A 21,584-nucleotide genomic window follows, 5' to 3' on the forward strand; every position below is an offset into this window, starting at 1 on the left:
CGCAGCCTGCAAAAAATCCAGAAAGATGACCACATTCAAAATGTATTTAAAACACTCCTTTTTTTAAGCCACGTAATGTGTACTAGAAACTCCCGTATTTTCCTCTATGTGGTACTTATTCCTACTGATGGCCCGAATGGATAATCAACATTCAGCTTCATTAACCTGTGTCTAATGCTGCCTTTCTCGCCCCCAAACCATAGTACACCTAACAAAACCTCTATAAGCAGAAATCTCTCAACTCTTGACAGAGAAGTTTTTACTTCCCTAGAAGTCAAGATTGAAGGTTTATTTTTCTAAAAAGCTTTCAAATTATATTTTGGTAATAAAGATGGTCTGAAGTAACTGATTCATATCAAAAAAGTTATTACTGTTTTTTTACATCAGAGATGTTAACTTCTTACTTAAATATACTACATATACTACATATCATTGAAAAAATAATTGCTACGGGGAAAACATGCCGATAAACATAACAATTGTATCCCAAGCTTAAAGATCTGCTAGGAAGATTAGGTCATTTGTGATGGATACACATTTTACACAGTTAATAAAGTATAACAGTATTCCTTACCATGCTGTTCATGATTCATGACATTTTTCTCTAACCAAGATAAAATAAACTGAAAGCTTCATAAATAGCATTTTAGATCTGAAGCTGCAATAACTTCTCTGTCATAAGGGAGTATTAGCAACCTTAATCTTAGGTAAATGATTTATTTTTTCCATAGATAATGTACATTATTATCTTTTCATTATTTAGTTTTCAAAGTTCAACAGTCACAGACAGCCACAGACCAGAAAACACAGTTTAATGATAGAGAATGTACACTTCAGGATACATGATCCTATGCTCATATTAGACTTCAGGAGCTGAAGTATAGATCCCTAAAAACAAGTAGAACAAAGCCTGGTTAGCTTTATCTCACTACCTTGAGAAGATTCTCTATTGCTCATAGATTGTGACATGACTGGGGTTCCTTGTAACGTGGTTAGGTTTAAAGAGCTGTTCAGCATTTCCATTATAAATACCTATTTCAAAAGTGAATAATTTACCTATCAAAGTTTATTAGCTGTGGGTTATACCTCTTTCCATACAAAGATGATGTCCTTCCAAGCAGCAAAGATGGCACCTCAGGTTTAAAATAAAGGAGCTTAAAAGAATGCATTAAAAAGCTCAGATATGTTCTGCTAAATATTATTCACTGCCTCTCCCTCCCCTGTAAGGGAAATACCTAGCAAAATGTAATCTGGCCAAAAAAAAAAAAAAAAAAAAAAAAAAAATCAATCTCATGGAAATAAGATTAAAGAATCTGGAACAATTGCAAAAAAGTAGAAGACTACTTGAAAAAAATCAATATTCATGTTCCATATTTAAAAAGTAGACTTATCTTATCCATTATTACCTGCAGTTTCATTCTGGCCTTTCATAAGCTGATGATCACAATAGTACCTACAATCAGGTTTAGCCACCCCACAATTTTGCCTTTACTGCATTTTAAAAGCAGAGCATAGCAAGACATACACTGGCCACTAAGGTTTATTGGAATATGAATGAAGAATACATACCCAACTTTATATTGCATTTTTCACTGAAACATTTAAAGAGACCACAATTTAGATTAGAGTATTTGGATTTGATAATATGCCATTCTGCCTCTTGCAAAATCATTACTGAAAGATGAATTCAGCCTAGGGTAGGAACACTGTCATTTGAACTAAAACAGTGAAGTCCTTACTAACTTAAGGAAAGAGCAGCCCATGATGAGAAGTGAAAAGGCATCCGCATGGTTAATTATAATTAAGATGACAACACAATGAGGCTCATGTTACATACGTATAGCAAGTGTCATACACCTGGGAGAAGATTACCTGCATGGAAAGTATATTCAGGGGAAAGAAAAGACTGAGCAGCGGAAATGGGTGAAAAAAATCCTAGAGGATGAAGCTCTGCAGCAAATCCAGCTGGAGTTGCAACGTGATATAGCTGCAAAACACAAGCACGTTTCCCTCTGCCTGCCTTGTCTGGGCAGCACCTGCAAGAATACTCTGCCCCAGAGAGCCAAGAGGACAGTTCATCTCATTAAAACTCAACTCAATAGGGCCACTCTCCTCAAACAGCCTTTGTAAAGATCACACAATGTAACTGTATGATTTAAAAGCTCAAGGAAAAGGTACCTCAAGAATATTATCTATGAAAGGAAATTAGTGACAGAGGAAACCATAAAAGAAGCAAGACTGAGCTATGTGAGAACTGTTCTGTAACTGCTTTTTTTGAGTAACAGGCTCCAAAAGGAAGTTATTTAACATCTACATTTTATTGCAGAAACTGAAATAAAACAAATCAAAAGGGCCCACAAGGAAGTAGCTGCTCTCTCCAAACATTAGCTATACAAATGAGTCTCACAGCTGAGACTGCTGGGGCAGGTACCTAGAAATCACAGGTCCTCTGGCAGGCTATTCCAGCAAGTCTGAAATAGGTAAGTGTAAGCTACTGCATTTAGTTTAAGGTGATAAACCATAGGGATCACTTGCAACATAAGGAGTATCACTTACTGCTATTTTGCAGAAAGTTTAAGAAGTTACTTTAGCTGCAGCTGAAACAAGGTAACCCCTAGCTCATTTCTGCATGAAGTAAAACAGACTTCTTTAAAACATTGCTGAACAACCCGCCAGAGTTTTCTGTGTAAGCTTGTACTATATTTTAGTGTTGCAGGAAATACTTGGGCTCACCTGTTTCAGATTTATGGAAAGGTCCAAGAAATACCAACAGGCAGAGCCTTTCCAAATCCTCTGCTCTTTCCACCTTCCTCAAAGAAAGATAGGTCTTCCAGAGTCACCCCACAAACACCAGTGGTTGTTTGGGGGTAGAAACATCAGAACATGCAGGGGGCCTGACAACATTTTTTAAGGTTGGGGAAGGGCAGCAGACAACACAACCCACCCTGAACAGCTACAGTCTTCACAAGCCACCAAGCTCAACTTCTTTCTCCTGTGAAAGATGCATCAGTTTCAGGTTTCTGCTCTCTCCTTTCCACAGAGCAACCTTCAACTAAAGGGAAGTTCATTTCCCACAGAGACTGTTCATTAAAGGCAAGGACATCTTGGGCCTCAAAGACAAATATAGTTGAAGGACACAACTAAAGAGATGAGAGAGACAGAAATTCATTCCATGAATTTGCAACAGTTAAGAGACCACACTAGTTTCCCAAAATGCCTCTTGTAGGACCCCATGAACTGTACAGGCTGGAATCCCCTAATGATCTCGCCAACCAGTTGCGAGACTAGTTTGAGTCAAAAGTCCTTCAGAGGCTGCCCAGTAGTTAAACATGCTGATCTCTTGGTTATGAGACAACACAGGTGTTGTACACTTGGGTTATTTCTCACATACCTGACTCGTGAGAAGTGAGCAGAGTGTAAAATATTCATCCCCTGAAGTGTGCACTCACAGAGCAGCTGCTCTGGGTACTTTTTACAAAGAAAACAATTTACGTTGACATAGCAGGAGGGGGAATACATGAAGATATACCTTACTTAGGAATGTTCACACACTGTGTAAGTAGTGTGATAATTAAACTGTTAGTCATGTTGAGAAGTGGGAGGAAGAGGCTGGAAACGTCTGATGCAGTTTGCTACAGGCAATTATAGATTTACCAGTGATGCATTTGTCACACACAAAGATGGGCTCAGACCCAAGTATCTGTAACAGCTCAACTTTAGCCCATTTCCCAGAAGTAAAATGGAATGAACATACCAGTTCTGCATCCACAGTACTTTGAAACAGCTCAGACACACCTCCAACCTACCACATGAGAACAGCTGTATGATTTCACATACTCAAATATTCATCCAAGCAAGAACTTGTAGAGGCTAATCCTTATCCAGAGGTCTGGGAATTTCCCTTCTTGAAATTCTCCCTGATACTACTAACCAGTTACGCAGCATTTAAGTAGCCTCAGCCCTACTATGTGACATATCTCACTTGGTCACTGCATGAGGCCCAATAGAGGATATCTGACAGCAGTTAGGTAAATACCTCATCACTCTCTTCAGTGAACATCTGTTGCTCACATAGAACTAACTCATCTTTGCAACAATTTAAGATTTCCTCTGAAGCACAAAACTGAAAGTAATTAAATTTCTCTTAATGAACTGAATTTTATTTGGGAGCTGACAGTGAAAAACTGAATCTTGTACTCTAGAACATCAGCCCTATTTCACTAAGCCAAGCATAAACCAAACTGGCATTCTCAAAATCTCTCCACGTAGAGAGAGATAATTAGGAAGAGGGGGGAAAAAAGCAAACAAAACAAACACCTTCATTAGAGACAACTCTTTCTGAATGACTGGCATTTGCTGTGTTGATCCTATTCCTCAGACAGGACCCAGTACATATAGTCCTTTCCAGACTCCAGAATTCTCAGATTCTTTAGAAAACAGCTTTTGGTAGAGAAACACAAAGTCCTGGGGGTCTGCGTGTTTGCTGTTTCCTATGACAGGTCAGCTTGCAGGGAACAGCAGTCAGCAGGAATGCGCACAAAGAGGACAAGACTCGCACAGACAACTGAGGTAGGTTATTTTTCCCCAGAGAAATTTTATTTGAGAAAATTGACAAAATCCCCCAACCAGTCATTACAGATAAATCCATACTAGTCCCCCACATCTGTTCCCTGGTAACCATACCAGCACAGTGAAGGTCAAAAAGCAACATCACAATGATGATACTGCAATAGTCACCTGAGGAACTGAAAGCCTCACCACCATTTTTAGGAGAAAGATTTGTTTTGTACTCTGATAAGGTCGGGGAGAGGATATCAAAACAGACAAGACAGGGAAAGCCTCCTCCTTGTATTGTCTTTTCAATTTATATATATATATATATATATATATATATATATATAAAAAAAAAAGCAAAAACCTTAACAGATCTGCTACAAACTGCAGGACCTAAAACTTAACTTCAAGTGACTTCTGTAATTCAGTCCTGTGGCATAACTGCTGTTCTGCACCATAACAGCTCTCAAAAATTTACAAGGATAAAGTGGATGCAGGGGGAGGGGAGCGGACTTGGGTTCTTCATATGGCTTTATTAAAAAGGAAACAAATTAAAAGTAATATAAGCACTTTCCAGTGGAACTAACAACTCCAGGATCTGGGCAATGGAAAAGGAGGTGCAAAGTCCTAATGTATTAGATGACAGTAGGTCATCTTTTCACCCTCTTTCCCATTGCCTCACCCTGAACAACCATTCCCCTCCTGACAATAGATCAAATTCAAGTTAGAAATTATAAACGCATGCTTTTTTCAAAATGGTAGGCTGGGTCCAGGGCCGTGACAACCCTTTCCCTAGCCAGAATGGTCTAGACACGAGTCCACGATGCTGTGCTGCATTTGCTCTGAAGGAATGCAGAGAAGGTGAAAGAATTTTAATCACTGCCTAAAAACTGCAGCATGTAAGTCCAGGAAATTAACCTGCTTGTTTTTTTCCCAGCTTGGATTATTTGACATAATGCCATCTGGACGGCTAAGAACCTATGAGAGTCCACTTGCTTTCTGCAATACTGCATAGGAGAAAAACAGTTCTGCTGATGGCACAGCTCAGATACCCCACAGATGCAGCATTAGACTGCTCCTACTGTGTACTGCTTTCTAGTTCATCCAGATACTTCCAACAAGTCCTCTGCTAACCTGCAAAGCACCTCTTGCACCCACAGATCTCAAAGCAGTGTACAGGCCTTCATGCTCCACAAAGCAAAAGCATTCCTTGCTTTGAAGTCTCAAAAGAGGGAGATGCAGCCAGTTGTCTGCTGAATAAACTCTACGGTGTTAGGTGAGAAAAGTCTCCTGCTCAACACAGAACAAAGTTTCCTAGCACAACCTGCTCCTATTTGCACCGTGACTATATCTGACTGATGCCTCCTGTCTGCACTGCAAAAGGCTGTCACTGACCATGGCTTTCAGGGAAACTGCCCCATCATTTCAGAACAGGAGAGGCTAATCCAAGAAAAACACATGGAGCAAGGCTGGGATCAAGGCTGGACAGCTTATCTGAGCAGGACAGGCTTCTCCTCTCCAGGCTCAAATATGTTAGCAAGCTCTCCTTCCAAGGCTCCCCCCTTCCTCCAGGCTGAACCACCATACGCTCAAGTGCCTGGACCCATCAGCACAAAGATTTCAGCTCCCACAGGGAGAAACACTGAGGTCCGCGACAGGTACCAACCCTTGGACCTCCCTCTATCCTCAGGTCCTGCTGGAATGATGAATCCTATTGCTTTGCACTGACCTCTGTCTGCTTGAGGCTTAGATCCCAGCTGGTCAGAACAGGGAATCCCTCGCTCTGCCCTGGTGCTAGCTGCATCACACCTAATGAGCTCAGCAGGATCAAGTGGCTCAGAGTAACACTACAGTCACAGACAGATGGGAAACATCACCAAGCCAGGATTATAAACGGAGAACAGACAGCGCAAAAGCTTGCTGCAGCTGTCATGGAAACATCATTTTTATTTAATCGCTGCCCCAGGAACCCCCAAACCCATCACAACCTCCCCCACCCTCAACATCCAATAGGATTTCAGAAGTCCCCAATTGCCTCCAATGTCTATGCTCCCCTCCCCCTTTAGGGGCCAAGTTCCTGCAGGAAAGCTCCAATCAGTGGGTATCATCCATGAGATGGCTCCAGAGGGCCATGGCTGGGTCCCAGCAGTGTCCAGCTGGGTCTGAAAGGAGGGGGAGGAGGTCTTGCTCCTTTACTCAATCAGTTTCTTGGCCTTGAAGAAGCGACGCAGGTAGAAGACCTGCCAGGTGGCCAGTCCGATGAGACAGCACATGGAGAAAATGCTGAAGTACAGAACCCGGGTGTTTGTTGACTCTGAAACAGACAACAAACCATTGCACATGAGTCCAACATCACAGAATGCTCCTCAGGAGGGCAAAGTCCCCAGGATATTTTCTCCCCATCCCTACAAAACTTTAAAGTCAAGATATCAAACAGCATGAAGGTGAGGGCACTCAAGCACTAGCAGTACATGAGAATAAAGGAAGGCCATCTAATGAGAGGGGACAAGATGAAACTGATTAACTGGCAGCATGAAACAGTACAGAATAATTTATGTTAGGATGGAGAGAGAAAGAACTGATTTCTAGAGAGAGGACACACAAGACTGAGTGACTGCTTCAGAAGGAGAGAAGTTTCAGAGGGTTTCTCTAACTAGGAACAGAACAGGCAGAGACCACTGTAATTGCCTCATCTCCAGATTCTGTCCTAATAACACATTCAGCAAGACCAAGTGTCTTAGAGCTCCGGTCCTCCCAAGGAATACACAAACTCTTACCATTAGTGTCCCTCATCTCCTCTTCTCGTTTCTTCATATAGGCAAAGTCATTAACGATGGACTCGGAAAGATCTTCTAGGCGCCTCAATTCTACTTCCAGAGGCTTCAGCTTCTCCACTTTAGCAATCTAGAAAACAGGAGAATCACAAAGGCAAAAACAAGAGCTCCCACATGGGCTTTTGCTGCCAGTTTGAACCATTCCTTCTCACATACTTCAGATCTGGGGCATTCTTCCCCTAGGGAAATACCTCTACAAGCCAGAAACTACCATAGCATAAAACACTATCAGTTCTCCCACCTGTTCTCAGAAACGTGGATTTACCCCTCCTGCTTGAAGGAGGGGCAAAGCATGCACACAAACACATTCCCTTCTTATTCTACTGAATGTTAGTTTAATCACAGTTGGCTTCCAAGGACTGGGTATGAAAAGCTTACCACATGGCTAAACCTCCAGTGAAGAGAAGCCACAGACCAAGGTACAGGTGACTAACTTCTATATGCATACAGTACTGTTCTATATGCACACTGGATAGTAGCACTGAGACTCACTTTGCTAAATATTGATATATGTCCCAGAAAGTCAGAACACACTGATTCCTAATAGCAGTGGTTTTATTACCTACATAAGAGCACAATGCTCTTGGTAGGGACCATGCAGCTACAAAGTGCTCTATCTGCCTCAAGCCACCAGATGACGCTGCTGGAATACGTAAGGAATGGGCTCCATTTGAGCCAATTAAAAAAAAAAATACAGCTAGCTTCATAAAACTGGATCTTACAGGACATCATTTTTGTGCATATCATGCAACCCACATTCCTGTAAGCCACAAATTTATATGTAAAAGAAAAATCTACAGGAAATTCAATTAGAAAGCACATTCCATTGCAACAACTATTTAAAGTTGAAAATGTAAACATGTGGAGTCACAAAAGTTCCCTGGCCTGACTAAACAGCATGTCAAATGTGTGACATAAAGACATTACACAAAGGAAGCTAACTGCAATTCCTGCCACTGCTACATTGCAGATTTTGAATAACTCTGTTTCTTGCATAGAATTTGTCATTACTACGACTGAGAACCCCCAGCATGAAGGCCAGACTCCATGTCCTGAGGTAATGCAGTGGAGGACAAATACCATATCACCTGGGAATCACTACAGGAAACACATGGCACACCTTCAGCTCACAGACTGGTTGCAGAGCACCCTTCTCACAGTGACACAGAATTACTTAGAAATAAACTCCAGGACCAAGTCTCTCACAGCTCAAAGCGCCAGTCATGCAAGGCAATAGAGGGCGCTCAGGGAGCAGGCATCCCAGAAATGCCATTTCTAGATACAGCTGCCCAGGCAGAGCAGATCCGAAGAGACACTTACAACCAGGAAAACATTATTTAATCAGCCATTTCACTGAAGGGTCTCCTGCGTGACATGTATGTTCTGGTAAGCAGTTGGCCCTCAAGCTCTATACTACAATTCTGCCAGCAAAGCAGAGTCAGTTTGGAAAGAGCATGAGGGGGGGTAGGAAAGAGGAGATTAAAACACCCTCCCACTTTTTAGCTGACACACTGCACTGACAAAACCCTGTGATCTGGACGCACCTCTGCAGGAACAGCTTTGCTGAAAAACTGGCACTAGCATAATCATGCCTACAGCCTGTGCTATGCTGACACAGCTACAGCAGCAGTCTGTAGCACGCACAATGTTTCAGGCATCTCTACTGACAAAACAACCCTGAGTTGACAGGCTCCAATACCTTCCTGGAGGGCACTTTTGCACATTCACAGAAAGGCTTCACAGGGAAAAACCTAGGCTTGTCTATTCCATCTTGCATCCCTTTAGCTGCTGTCAATAGGTGAGGCTACTCTCAGCCCTGCATGGACTTTCAGACGTCTATCCTTAAACTCCTCTCGACCCTAGTGAATCCAACCTCCCATTAGCAACACGCACAGTTGCTGCAAGGGATTTTGTAAAAAGCCCACCAAGCATCTGTGATGGTGAGCAATGGAAACACCAACAGCCTGGAAGGCATGAGAACGTTTTGACCACCAGAACAACCAAGAGAACAACTCCACTGAGCTTCTCAGGGGCCACTCACAGATGGGCCAAAGCCTAACTCCCTTCCCAGCACAGACACACACATTGTGGCAGAATTTGGCAAGGATTTGGAGATCTAGGCTCCTTTCTAGATCACCTAGTCCTCCTGGTGTCCTTTGAAAAGTCTTTTCACCTTTCCCTACCTCCATTTCTATCTGCCAAATGGGAAAGTTTTGCTTCCCTCCCCCAGGGAACAAAGACGACTGACAAAGCCATACAGAAGGACAGCTAAGATTTCTCTAACCTAGCTCACCATCTTAGTTGCATAGATCCAGACATTCTTGGAGCAAAGCAAGCTGATGCAGCCAGACTCAGACATCACCCCTACTCTCACTGTACATATCCACGCACAAGCATGGACCCTGGTTCAAACCCCTGCATCAGCTCTCCTTGCAACAGCTCAACAAGAAGAATTGGGAGGAGGAGAGGACAAAGGTGCCTTACAGCAGATTAACATCACAAGCAAAAGGCTCAAAAATGCAGCAATTCGAGGAGAGAATCCTGGACAACAGTCCTCTCCTCTGAGGCCTTACCTGTCATGTCAAAAAAACACAAACACTATAGCAACTTGGAGACGGGGGGGGGAACACACTGCAAAGCAGCGTGGCTAAACAACATCAGTAGCAGCAGTACAAACAGTAAACCAGTTTGAGTACTTTGCAGACATGCTGCTTGACAAGGCTGGACATCATCTGTCACTCTGAGAGGTCCCAAGAAGTCAAGTTTGCTTCCTACCCCTGTCAAGATCTGGATTTGATAGCAGGGTAGGACTGCTGATCTAACGTTCTTCTTTACCCAAGTCTGTCCACAGACCTTTTGCATTGATCTAACTACACTGGAGAGGAGTGTGATGTATTCTTACTTTTAATCCAAGACAGTTATGTTAGTTCAATCAGTAAGGATGCAGATATACCAGCATAAAGGAACCTTTCTACATGGGAACAGTACTTATAGGTGGCATTACAATAATATAACTCAAGCATATTTCTCAGGGTTGTCTTTAAAGAAATTCTGTACATGCAGTCGCCATAATTCAGTTACACTCTCAGGGACATCCCATAAGGTTTCAACATCCTGTAATCCTTCAATAGTTGGTTTAGCCAGACAGCTGGCCTGCTGGCCCAATTATTGCTTTGCTCTTCTCTGACCCCAAGCAGTTTGTTACTCTCCTTGCGGGATGTGCTAGCCCAAAGGCTCAAAAGAATATGAAACTCCAGCAGGCCCAGCTCAGAAATATATTAGTCTTCCTAGCTGCCACCATACGCTGCCTCTGCTACTCACTCTCCTCCATAAGGCATGTCCCATGCTGTTTTGTTCAGTGGACATAGCAATCATTTGCAAGAACCTTTCACCACTAACAACTTTCATTTTCTCAGGCACTGGATCTACTGGGGACCAATCAACCTTAAATCCTAGCAAGCCAAAAGCATGGTAGCAGTCATCAAAATTCAGCCTACAAACCAGCCAGAGACTGTCCCAACCACAAAACAACTGCTATTCCACACAGCTGGCTTTTGGGTCTAAGAAAACTAAATTCTAAAACGGAAACGTTTAGGTTTCATGCCCATTCCCAGCGTCACTCCTTCAAACCAGATACCCATTTCACACCACCTACTCTGCCAAATACCTTTATACTGATACACTGTCGGTTCCTAGAAATATACAAGCACCATTTCTTGGCTGTGAGACCAGTACCTCTCACAGTCATGAAGGTAACAGCAGTAGGAATGCAGCTTCACCTTTAGGATGATCTGATACTAACCTAAAATGCACTCTGCTGCTGAGTCAGGGGAAACTATACACCTCAACCTCTTGTTGCCTCTAATACCTATGCTGGGTCACACTGTCCTGGCAAAGAAATTCACACATTAGGCCCCAGTTCCCAGATCACAGAATGGATTTTAGTGGATTTTAGCTGATGTTTGCCCCCACACACCACAACACACAAAGCTTCAATGGAACTGTAGGTTACAGACAGGCTTTCATCACCGCTGGGAAAACAGCTTCCCATCATGAGCCCCATCTACAAATGGCATCACGTGAGTGCTGGGAAAGGGGAGTCTAAAGTGCAAGCAGCCAAGGGACATACCTCCTCATAGTTCTTTGCTTCAACTCCGTGCTTCATATCCAGAATCACGAGCTGGTCCGGCATCCTCCCTGTTCCTGGAAGCATAATGAAAGGATTCATTGTGCGAAACATTCAGCCTGCCAGGAAATCACCAGTTCTCCCCACCACTGAGGAAGGACTCACAACATCCCTCCCCTCCAGTCTGCAGCTAACTGCGGAGGCAGCACAGTCCAGCCTAAAAATACAGAGACTTCAGAATAAATCCTGGCTGAAGGAGAGCCTCCCAAAGATAATGAGAACAAGCTGTAACTAAGAATGCTAAGTGTGTGTAGGATGCAAATCACTGTAAAAACTGCAGAGGATTAGAAGATGAATACCAGCTGCTATGAGACAGCCTGGCTAGAGACAAATCAGCAGAGGGACAAATATTCAACTGGGGAGGCCACGTTCCTCCTAGCAGGAAGCGCAAGAACAACTCATCAAGATCACTAGGGCTGTAAATGATTTTACGTATAAAGGAGCAGAAGGAAAATTCCTCTAATTCAAGGTTACAGCATATAGGGACTACTGGTCCTAGCATGCTGCAGAGTCTTAGGAGGGAAGACAAAAACTTCAAAGTATCTTTTCAGGGAAAGAACAGATCAGATGTCTGGGACCCACACTGCTAATGTGAACCCGAAGATGACAGGAGGCTTCCTAAGCCAGGAAAACACAATGCTGCCTCAGAGAACTGCCATCTGCAGCCACAGCGAGTACAGTAAAGTTGCAGTCAATAGCACAATAGATATGTTTTAAGGCTGGAGCCTCCACCCTAGAGAACTGTACAGCTAACAGCCTCTTTTAACTGCTACAAGCTATCATATCTGGGAAAGCTCACAAGAAAAAAAAAAAAAAAAGAAAGAAAAAATAAAAAAAGAGGATAAGCACATAAGATACCCTAAAAAAATGTAGTACTTCAGCTGTACTGAATATCCTATTCCACTACACCACCCACCAAGGATATGTTCGTTCATAATACATTCCCAAACCCCAGCACTTTGGATCATATACATAGTTGTCCTCAGCTGGCTGCCAAGAAAACACAAGGTGTAAATTCACTTATACAATGAACTTCAGAGTCTTTATCCAGGAGCATATCCAAGACTCACACTTTGCCTTAGGAGGTTGCCAGGTGGACATTCCCTCAGTCTACAAATCCAATACACAGGTTAGACAGGGACACTTCAGACGGAGCTAGGAACATGTTCCAGATCTTTAAGACGGCAGCCTCAAGTTCTCTCTCTATCCACTAAAAAGCTCCTCCACCACCTGAGCAGAATCGCCTCCAGTTTGTACTGCTATCAGGACATGGAATAACCTACTGGCACCACGGTCTGTATTAACTACAAACTGTTTCGTTAGTTTCCTACGGGATACAGTGGCTCAAAATTCAAACTGAGCTATGTAAGAGCCTAATGGATCAATTAGGATTAGGATCGAAACTTTCAGTTTGCTTAAAAAAGATTGGTTATTGTAAAAACAAACTCAAAACCCAGCACTGTTCTTTAACAGACATTTTTTTCTTTACAACAATCCAGTGCTCCATTCTCCAGCCACAGGTTTTGACCACTTATGTCATATATCAGTATGCAGGGAGACTGACAGATAGGATGGCCAAAAGTAGCTGCACAAGAAAATTCAAAGCACACACTTCAGTGAGTGTTTTTTATGTTGCTTAAATTACAGTAGCTTGGGTGGAGCTCTGGGACTTCCAGGAAGAGGTGAGAAAGATGAAAAGGCCAGTGAACAGGAGAATAGAACTGGAAGGATTAATTGGTCTGGAAGGGAGAGCTGCCAAGAGGCAGTAAGAAAGCAGACAAATGAAAGAGCTGCTGAGTGCAAAGGGATGGAGAGCAGACATTCTGCAAGAGGTTAACATTGTCAGGGACTACCCTGCAAAAACTGAAGTTGCTCTTCCATAAGTTTACTGAGGCTGAGGTACTAGGCAGCTTCTCTCCAGGTCACCAGACCCTCAGTAACTCCCTGCTCCTCCTGTAGCCAGTGCTCGCCAGAGCAGAGGAGATCAACTGCAAGACAAAAAACAAGAAGTCCCAGAGATCTTGAACTAAACTGTCCTGCTAATACCTGCATCCCCTGGGAGGTCAGGGTCTTCATCAGGTCATCTCATGTAAGCACAAAGCTGTTTCCTGGGAGGTTAAGAGAGCTCCTAATTTGCTAAGTCAATGGGAAAACAGGATGGTTAAATTGGATGTCAAGAAATTTTCCAAAGAAATTCCAGAATACATAAATCATTGAACTCTTAAGTAAGTTTGGTGAAGAGAAGAATTAAAGGCTGCCTCAAAGAAGTACAGGCAGCAAAGTGACGCTCCAGTTCCTCCAGTAAATTCAGATCCTTTATTTTTATTGGTAGAGTGGAAAGCAAAACCAGTTCTCCATAACTGTCCTAGCAACAATTCTAATATGACCGTACAGAACTGCCATCACTATAAGGGAGAAAACAGGTAAAGATTAGCATACAGCAAGAGGGGAGCATGTAATGCAGTCCATGCTTTTCTTCTCAAAAATTAACATCTGATGCTAGAATAAGTGCTTCTGGGAACACAGTACTGGTCAGTAAGACAGGCCCCTTCCATCTACAGGAATGGAGAACTGGGGAAGGGAAAAAAGCCTGCCACACAAACACCCGCAGCAACAAGAAGTGCCCTATGAGGCTTCTCTACTATGACAAGCTGGACCTTCAACACAGGATCTCCTCACTTCCTCTTCCTCATTTCTGTGGTTATAAATTAAGAAATCCCAGTTGCTCAGACTCTCCTTGGCCTAACGGCTCTTGGCTTCCTCTACCAACAGTCGTCCTCTCCCATTACTCTACCAACATCCTCCTTGGCTGCAGCACTAGCAGCCCTGACTGCTTACTTGAGGAAACTGTGAAAAAGAAAACCTGTTAAAGAGAAACATGGGGAGAAATCAGAGCCTGGCCAGTTCCCCCCAGTGCTGACATTATAGAAGAGCCAAAGCAGGCACTTCCTTGTGACATGGTTTCTTCTTCTTCCCCAATACCTTAACCAAGTCCTATACATAACTCAGTTTCACAGGGCCACCTCCCTCACCTTAATACTTCCTTGAATTCTGGCACAAGCATGGGAAGTCAGGAGACACCTAGTGCGCAGTATACATTGTTGGCAAGGAATTTAGGGCCCTTGGGTCCAAGAAGAAACTGGCAGCTTGGATGCCACCAAAGAGAAAGTCTCCAGAGGAAGATACAGCTGCTCAGTTGGGCAGCTCTAGATTTGGCTCTAGATTTTCCCCCACTGGTCACCTGACAGAAGCTGCACTTGGAAATATTTTACCCTCATCTGTACCAAAAGCTTTAAAAGAAACTCACAACAATAGAAGGGAGACATGGAACAAGCATTTGATACCATCGAAAGAGCTATAAGGGGCTGAGGCTAGGCAAGAGACCTCTTGTCGCAAGCACTGAAAACAGAGTCTAGACACAACTAAAGAAAGAAGCCTTCAATCTTCCCATTTCAGTGTGTGATCACATGGAAGCTATGAAAGGGTATGTGGGACTGTCTGGAGACCTCCCAAATACCCAGGTGTTGGACAGTAAATGGCACGAGTGACTCTCCCAGATGAGTCACTGCTGTCTGCATGTCTCAATGTTATGGAGTATTTGAAGGCACTACCTCTGGAGTGAAGTAAAAGCAAAACCCTGAGCATTTGGAGTCTCTCTCTTATCTGTAAAATACTGCAGAAGAGGTGTTATAAGCCAGATCCTTCCCAATCCCAATGCAGAAGATTGCCTTCTGCTTCTGGAAAGTCCTCTTTCACTGGCAAACTACTTGCATCTTAAATGTGGGGCAGAACAGCAAAACAGATACTGCCTTTCAACAGATACGGGGAATGCTGCAGTGGCTGCTCTGTGAAGCACCTTCCTATTTTTTAGGATAAAACATGGGAGAACTGGGCCCAAAGAACAGAACTCCGACAATGACTGTGAAGAGATGTGAGCACCTACAAACTTGCATCTCCTCACACCACAGCAAACAAGACAGAAAGCCCACATTTGCTGTTTTTCAGCACATTTATCCTGAAGTTGAGCCTAGCCACTCAAAGCAGCACATGCGTCACACTCACAGGAAACGAGCCTCAGCGCTTGTTAGGCAACCATCCTTGCAGCACAAATGCAAGACTGATGTCCTGTTCATTTCCCCTTCCCTTTGTCCATCGCTTAGAGAGCAGTTGTGGGTGCAACCCAAGGCCACGATCTTCTACACACACACGACAGAAAATGGTTTTCAACCTAACACAGAATTGTCCACAGAGATGGACAACTGGGGAGGAAGACAGGATCCTGGAAATGATGGCATTCTACTCTTTCCTGGCTCAACTGCAAGATGAGGAGAAGCAAGAAAAGAGCAAAACAGGTCTGGTTTCTTCCCTGCCAGTTCATTAGATCTGCAGTGACCTCTGCAGGAAGAATACACAAGATTCCCCTTTCTAATGCCTCTTGCAGAGGAAACCTGAGTGCTCTATAGAACAGCCACAGAAGATTACTTATTTCCAAATGCAACACAGACAGCAGATATTCTGTACCACTGATGCCTACCCACAACCTCCTGCAGATCTGCTTTAAAAGTCCTAAAGTGTTCAGCAAACCACACTCAGGGACTGCTTCACCCATAGCCCTAATGCATGCATCCACTATATATATGAGCTTCATCAAAAGCTAGAGGCAGACAGTGGAGGCTTCGCTTCACTTACCCACAGGAAGTTTGCTCTCAAAGCAGGCCTCAAACATATCATAGTCTTCTGTGGTGAAGGCAAACTTGCCCTTAGTGGCATCCTCCTTCGCATATAGTATGTGTCCAGCTGAGTCAGTTATCTGTAAGAGAAATGCAATATGGATGAAGAACACAATGCTTCACTGCCATGTGCTTATGCTTCTTAAACTAAGATGGAAAATTTCTCCTAGCCTTCGCTTTGGATTTACTGCATTTTGCTTTCAACAGTTTCTCTCCTTCCTCTCAACCATTTCAGTTCCTCCCCCCACTCACCCCCACCCCAGCAGCTGGAAAAGAGTGCCTCTCAGGTACTTACTCACATTCATAATAAATAAATAAATAAAAAGTCCCTCCTCCCCCTACAACTTCTGAATACACACTATATTTAGGATCTCTAGCTGTACCAAATTCTTATTCATTGCCTCTGCAGCTTCTTTTTGCAAGCAAAATTCATAAATTCCCATAGCAACAGAAATATAGAGAAGCCTTACGGGACAAAAAAAGACTCGTTCCCTAGCAGAAGAAATAGAGAAGGGCACATCTGTTCCCCTAGAAATGAACCATCAGTGTAGCCCTGAATTATACAAGGTTTGGGTGCCAAGATCCATAAAAGTCATCACTTCAGAAGACAATTCAGACTACACAGAATAATGACTGCTTTGAGCTAACTCTATGGAATTACTAAGAATAGGCAAAAACTGTAGAAAGTCTACAAACTGCATCAACAAAGAGTAAAAGCAGATACACATTTCAGGACAGAGACTTAAGAATCACTGTGCCCAACTGAATTAAAAGGTGTGTCCAGCTGAAATACGCTGACCAGTGAGCAGGAGTGAAAAAACTGAAAGCTTTATAATACTGCATGTAAATCAACAGTACGCATTCCCCTGGAATGTTTCCCAGTTTCCTTTAACAGATACAGCTGAAAAGCCTGAGTACTATAGTTACTAGAGGTCTTTGAAAATCTTACAGAGGAAGAGACTGAAAAGTGTGGGGATAATTTTAAAAGAAGAGAAGAGAGAAGTACACACAAAAAAATGTGATACAGAGAAGATAAGTCAGACATTCTCCCTTACTCCATCTTACAAGAAAAAAAGCACACATGCCATCTACAATCTTGCTTTCCTGTACAAAAAGCATATAGAACAGCTAAGCGCTTGAAATGATTCAAAGGAAATACTCATCTTGTTTTCTTATTACAGCACCTAATTAACTCCCTGCCACAGGATACCACTGAGGCCAACAGTATGCTACGATTCAGAACAGATTCAAACCTTTACATAGATAATGAGAGTTTCCACATTAGGCAGGAAAAATAATAAGGGATATAAACCCTGATGCCTTAGGGTATAAACCATCGCTGGCAAGAGATTAGGAAGAAACTTCCTCTACATACGGATTATGCCATAATTGTCTATTATGGAATTTCTTGTAGCTTCCCCTGAACCATCTGGAATCTGTCAGCATCTGATGACCAGAGCAGTGCTCCTTGTTGTCTAGTACTGCAGTTCCCAATCAGAGCTCTACCTGAAGTCAAGCATCAAGTAGATGAAAGCACGGCTATGCAATCAGGTACAGACAGTTGTGCTGCCATTTCCCTTGCCGGCCAGAGACAAGCCACTGAACCATTGGAAGCTCAAGCAAGTAGGCCCAACTGGAGCGCAGAACCATCTGTATCTGACCACACAGACATGACATAAAAGTATATGTTTTGGTGACCATACGGTGCACACTATTCAATAGTGCGATCCTGATTCACCAAGATGTCAGTCTGCTTTTATATATATATATATACATACATACACACACACATATAAATATATTTCCAGGCTGATACTGCATAGTGCGCACACTGGATTCTCAGTCTCAAGAAACAGCGACAAGAACACAGTAGACAAGCCTTTAAAACATCCCTATTATTTTGAGCACTATCCCCTAGAGATTTCTAGAGACCAGAGCTAAGCTTCAGCTAGAGGATATTGTGCAGCTTGATCCATTTTTATCCTTTACAGCTCTAGCAATAGCCTGCTCATAAACAGGATCTCAGACAGTAAAAGCTCTGCTATCTGCTTCCTTCAATATTGGATACTGTTACCCAAATCAGGCAAATACATTATCCATTCAGCTGGGCATGTGGGGGTGGGAGAAGCTGAGAGTAACCCAGCCAGAAAACTTGTGGGGGAGAAGTTGACCTGAAAGGGATTTTTCATGATATTCTAACGTTATTTACAGTAACACCATCCTCTACAGACAGGGCATTGTTCTCCCTTGACAAACAGCCCAACAGCTCCCCAAACTGCTGGCCTCAACAATGGGACAGATGCATGTGACCGGGCCCAAGCAAGACGTCATCTACCCCAAAGCCTCCCTTCCATAGCCAGCTGGCAAATTGTGCAGATTCCTCAGAAACAGAGGGTGCCACTGTTAGTGTTGGAATATCACAAACACCCAACTTAGCTCATGGACAGGAACCATACTGAGCTCAGCCAAGATTAACTACCAACCTCCTACGTTCTGGTGGCCCAATTCAGGGAACTGAAACAGACCATCCAGTGCAGAAGGAAGGAGACCACCTGCAGATATCACGCCCTGAACTAATCTTTCCCACACCAACTCAGACACAAAGGAAAAGAAGTCTGCACCTAGCAGAAGTAGTACAGCACTTAAATGTGCCCAGGGTGTTGGGTGACCATAGCATACCCAAACAGTAAGAAAAAGAGCACGAATAGCATGGTCTATTTCTCCTTCGTAGCTTTTCAAACTACGACAGGATGACATTTGGTTTCTTAAATCAAATTGATTTTTACAGTTCCAATAAAATAAAACTTCAATTTGGTATCAACTTCAGCAGCAAAGCCAGACTAAAACCCTGGCATAGGGCTCATGGATGGCATTGCCTCACCACCTCCATAGACAAGTCCTCTGTAATAAAAGCAAGTTTCAGAAAAGACTGCAGGTCAGTTGACCTAAGAGCGGGCAACCAGAGATCCACGACACTTGATCACTGAGTGAGAAAAGACAGAGGTAACATAGTACTCAGACTAAAATGCATGCACCTTACAAGGCAAGCACTGTAGCAACATTTCAAAGCACTAAAGCTGTTTAGCTCTGTCTATATACAGACAAGTTTCCTCTTACAAATGATGCAACTATACAGAGCAAAATATTAAAAAAAAAAAAAAAAAAAAAAAAAAAAAAAAAAAGCAAGACTCCAGAAACAGCCTTCTCTAGCCAAAACCAAGCATGACTGCCACTATCCCAAGGTCTTCAGGTATCTGAAGGCAGATGCTGCAAGGCTAACATGATCTCAGAAAAATCTCACAATTCTCACTGAACACTCCAATTTCTGAGCCTAGAGACTCTTGAGCAGACAGCCTTGTCACTGTTTGCTTGTATGGTTACTTTTAAAATCCTCTGGAAGCTCAGAGATAAGTAAAAGAAAGACAGAAAAAAGCTTCTGCAAATTGATTAAGTAGTAATAGACCTACTTGGATAGTTGGGAAGTTAGAAGAAAGTTCAGGGAAGGAACATAGTGAACAGAATTAAAGTGAAGCTGTAAAGCGCTCTTTCAGTAGCTTCCTGTCACATAGATAGATGTATTATTCATGTATATTCTGCTGATCTTTCCCCTATACTCTGTAAAGATCCTTCAGGCTATCATCCTGGTGCTTTCTTCCTTGCAGTGAACACGGTGGCAGTGGTAGCATGCCAAAATGACCCATTAAAATCTACATAAGTCATGCTATAGAAAGGACAGAGTAAGGAAGCTTGTTTCCAAGTCCCCATCTGGCCCTTTTGCTATGACCTGCTGCCTGGTCCCTTTGTTCCAGGCCATACGGAGAGATGGAGCTCTTGAACAGCCACGTCACTGTAACTCTCTCCTCCCTACACAGTGTCAACAAAGGCAGGCCTAGGACGGCCTTATCTCAGCGGCCCAGCCCCCACATCATGCCGCGCGTCTTCTAATCCACATGCCTCCCCCTCATGACATCTCGCGGGGAAAGGAGGCCCTGGCACAGCTCCTTAAGCTCTTACCTACCCTTCTCCCTCATTACCTAATCCCCAGATGGCAAACCCTGGGCGAGCTGTTCACCCACACTGTTCCCTAATACAAAGCAAGCCCTGTCATGGTCCTCTACTGCGTCACCGGAAGCCGTCTGTCACGGAGGTGCCCCATCCCTCCCCATCACGCTGCTGCAAAAGGCGAGGCTCGCCATCACCGGTAACTACAACCCCTGTGTGCGCTGTATCATGCATGGAAAACAAGGCGCGTCAGGACGGTGCTGTGCCACGTGCGGAAACCGAACCTGCCTCAGCCTGGCCCGCTGAGCCACAATCCCTCTGTGCCCCGCCGAGGCCGGGGTGCCGGCCCGTAGCGCCGGCACGCCACACAGCGCGGGCCGCCTCCCGCAGCCCTCGGCGCCCCGCGCAGGGCGGCCTGTGCCGGGCCCGCTGCCCCGCAGAGCCCCGCGCTGCCGCCGCCTCCGACAGAGCAGGCGCCGGCTGCTGCCCGGCGCCGCGCGGAGCCCGCGGCTGGACCGCGGCGCCGCCGAGCTGCGGGAGCGGCCCGCGGGCCCGGCCCGGCCCGGCCCGGCCCGGCCCCCCCGCCGCGGCCGCTACCCGCCCCGCCCCGTCCGGCGCCGGCCCGCGCCGCCCTGTCACGGCGGCCGCCGCCCTGTCACGGCGGCCGCCGCCGCGCGCGCGCGGGCGGGGCGGGGAAGGGCGGGGCGGGGCGCGCGCCCCCACCGCCCCCCGCCGCCAGGCCCCCGCCGCCGGGCCGGGGGCCGCGCCGCGCCCCGCTCGCACCTTGAGGTTGGCGGAGGGGCCGGTGGAGGAGCCTGGCGGCGCGCCGATCTCGTACTCGCCCGTGACCAGCGTGTCGCGGTGAATCTCCTCCCGCAGGCACTTGCGGGCCTTGCCCGGCAGCTGGAAGGAGATCGGCCGCGCCGGGCCCACCAGCAGCAGCAGCGCCAGCGCCAGGCTGAGGCGGGGGCGGCCGGGCGGCAGCGGCATGGCGGCGGCTCCGGGTGCGACAGGCCAGGCGTCTTCCTCTGGGCCACGTGACCGCCGCCGCCGCTGCGTCAGCGCGTGCGGGCGCGCGGCGCGGCGCGGGGGGAGGGGCGCGCGCGGAGGGCGGGAAGCGGGGGGGAGGGGCGGCCCCCGCGTGCGGGCAGCCGGGGGCGCGGGGAGGGGGCGGAAATGCCAACGGCGCGGGGTGCTCGCCGTGTCGTGGCTGGGCCTGCAGGCGGGAATCAGAAGAAATAAAAATAGACCCGGGGCCACCGCAAAGCGATGCTGTTT

General features: G+C 45.1%; 1 protein-coding gene across 1 annotated transcript; it reads right to left on the reverse strand.

The window, feature by feature from the left end:
* Positions 1-4,570: 4,570 nt before the first annotated feature.
* On the reverse strand, positions 4,571-21,351 carry TMED10 (transmembrane p24 trafficking protein 10). Its single transcript, XM_067296830.1, has 5 exons — positions 21,090-21,351; positions 16,264-16,384; positions 11,518-11,591; positions 7,332-7,458; positions 4,571-6,868 (listed from the first exon to the last, which is right to left on the reverse strand). The coding sequence occupies exons 1-5, from the start codon at positions 21,294-21,296 to the stop codon at positions 6,747-6,749; spliced, it is 651 nt and encodes a 216-aa protein (XP_067152931.1). The 5' UTR covers positions 21,297-21,351; the 3' UTR covers positions 4,571-6,746.
* Between the last annotated feature and the right edge of the window lie 233 nt (positions 21,352-21,584).

This window comes from Apteryx mantelli, chromosome 4 (genome assembly GCF_036417845.1).
Source record: "Apteryx mantelli isolate bAptMan1 chromosome 4, bAptMan1.hap1, whole genome shotgun sequence".
Taxonomy (NCBI): domain Eukaryota; kingdom Metazoa; phylum Chordata; class Aves; order Apterygiformes; family Apterygidae; genus Apteryx; species Apteryx mantelli.

Coding starts and splice junctions, on each gene's coding strand:
- TMED10 (XM_067296830.1), bottom strand. CDS start 21,296: ATGCCGCTGCCGCCCGGCCGCCCCCGCCTCAGCCTGGCGCTGGCGCTG. Junction 11,592..16,263: donor TGAGAGCAAACTTCCTGTGG/GTAAGTGAAGCG, acceptor TTATGCTTCCAG/GAACAGGGAGGATGCCGGAC. Junction 6,869..7,331: donor GGAGATGAGGGACACTAATG/GTAAGAGTTTGT, acceptor TGTCTGTTTCAG/AGTCAACAAACACCCGGGTT.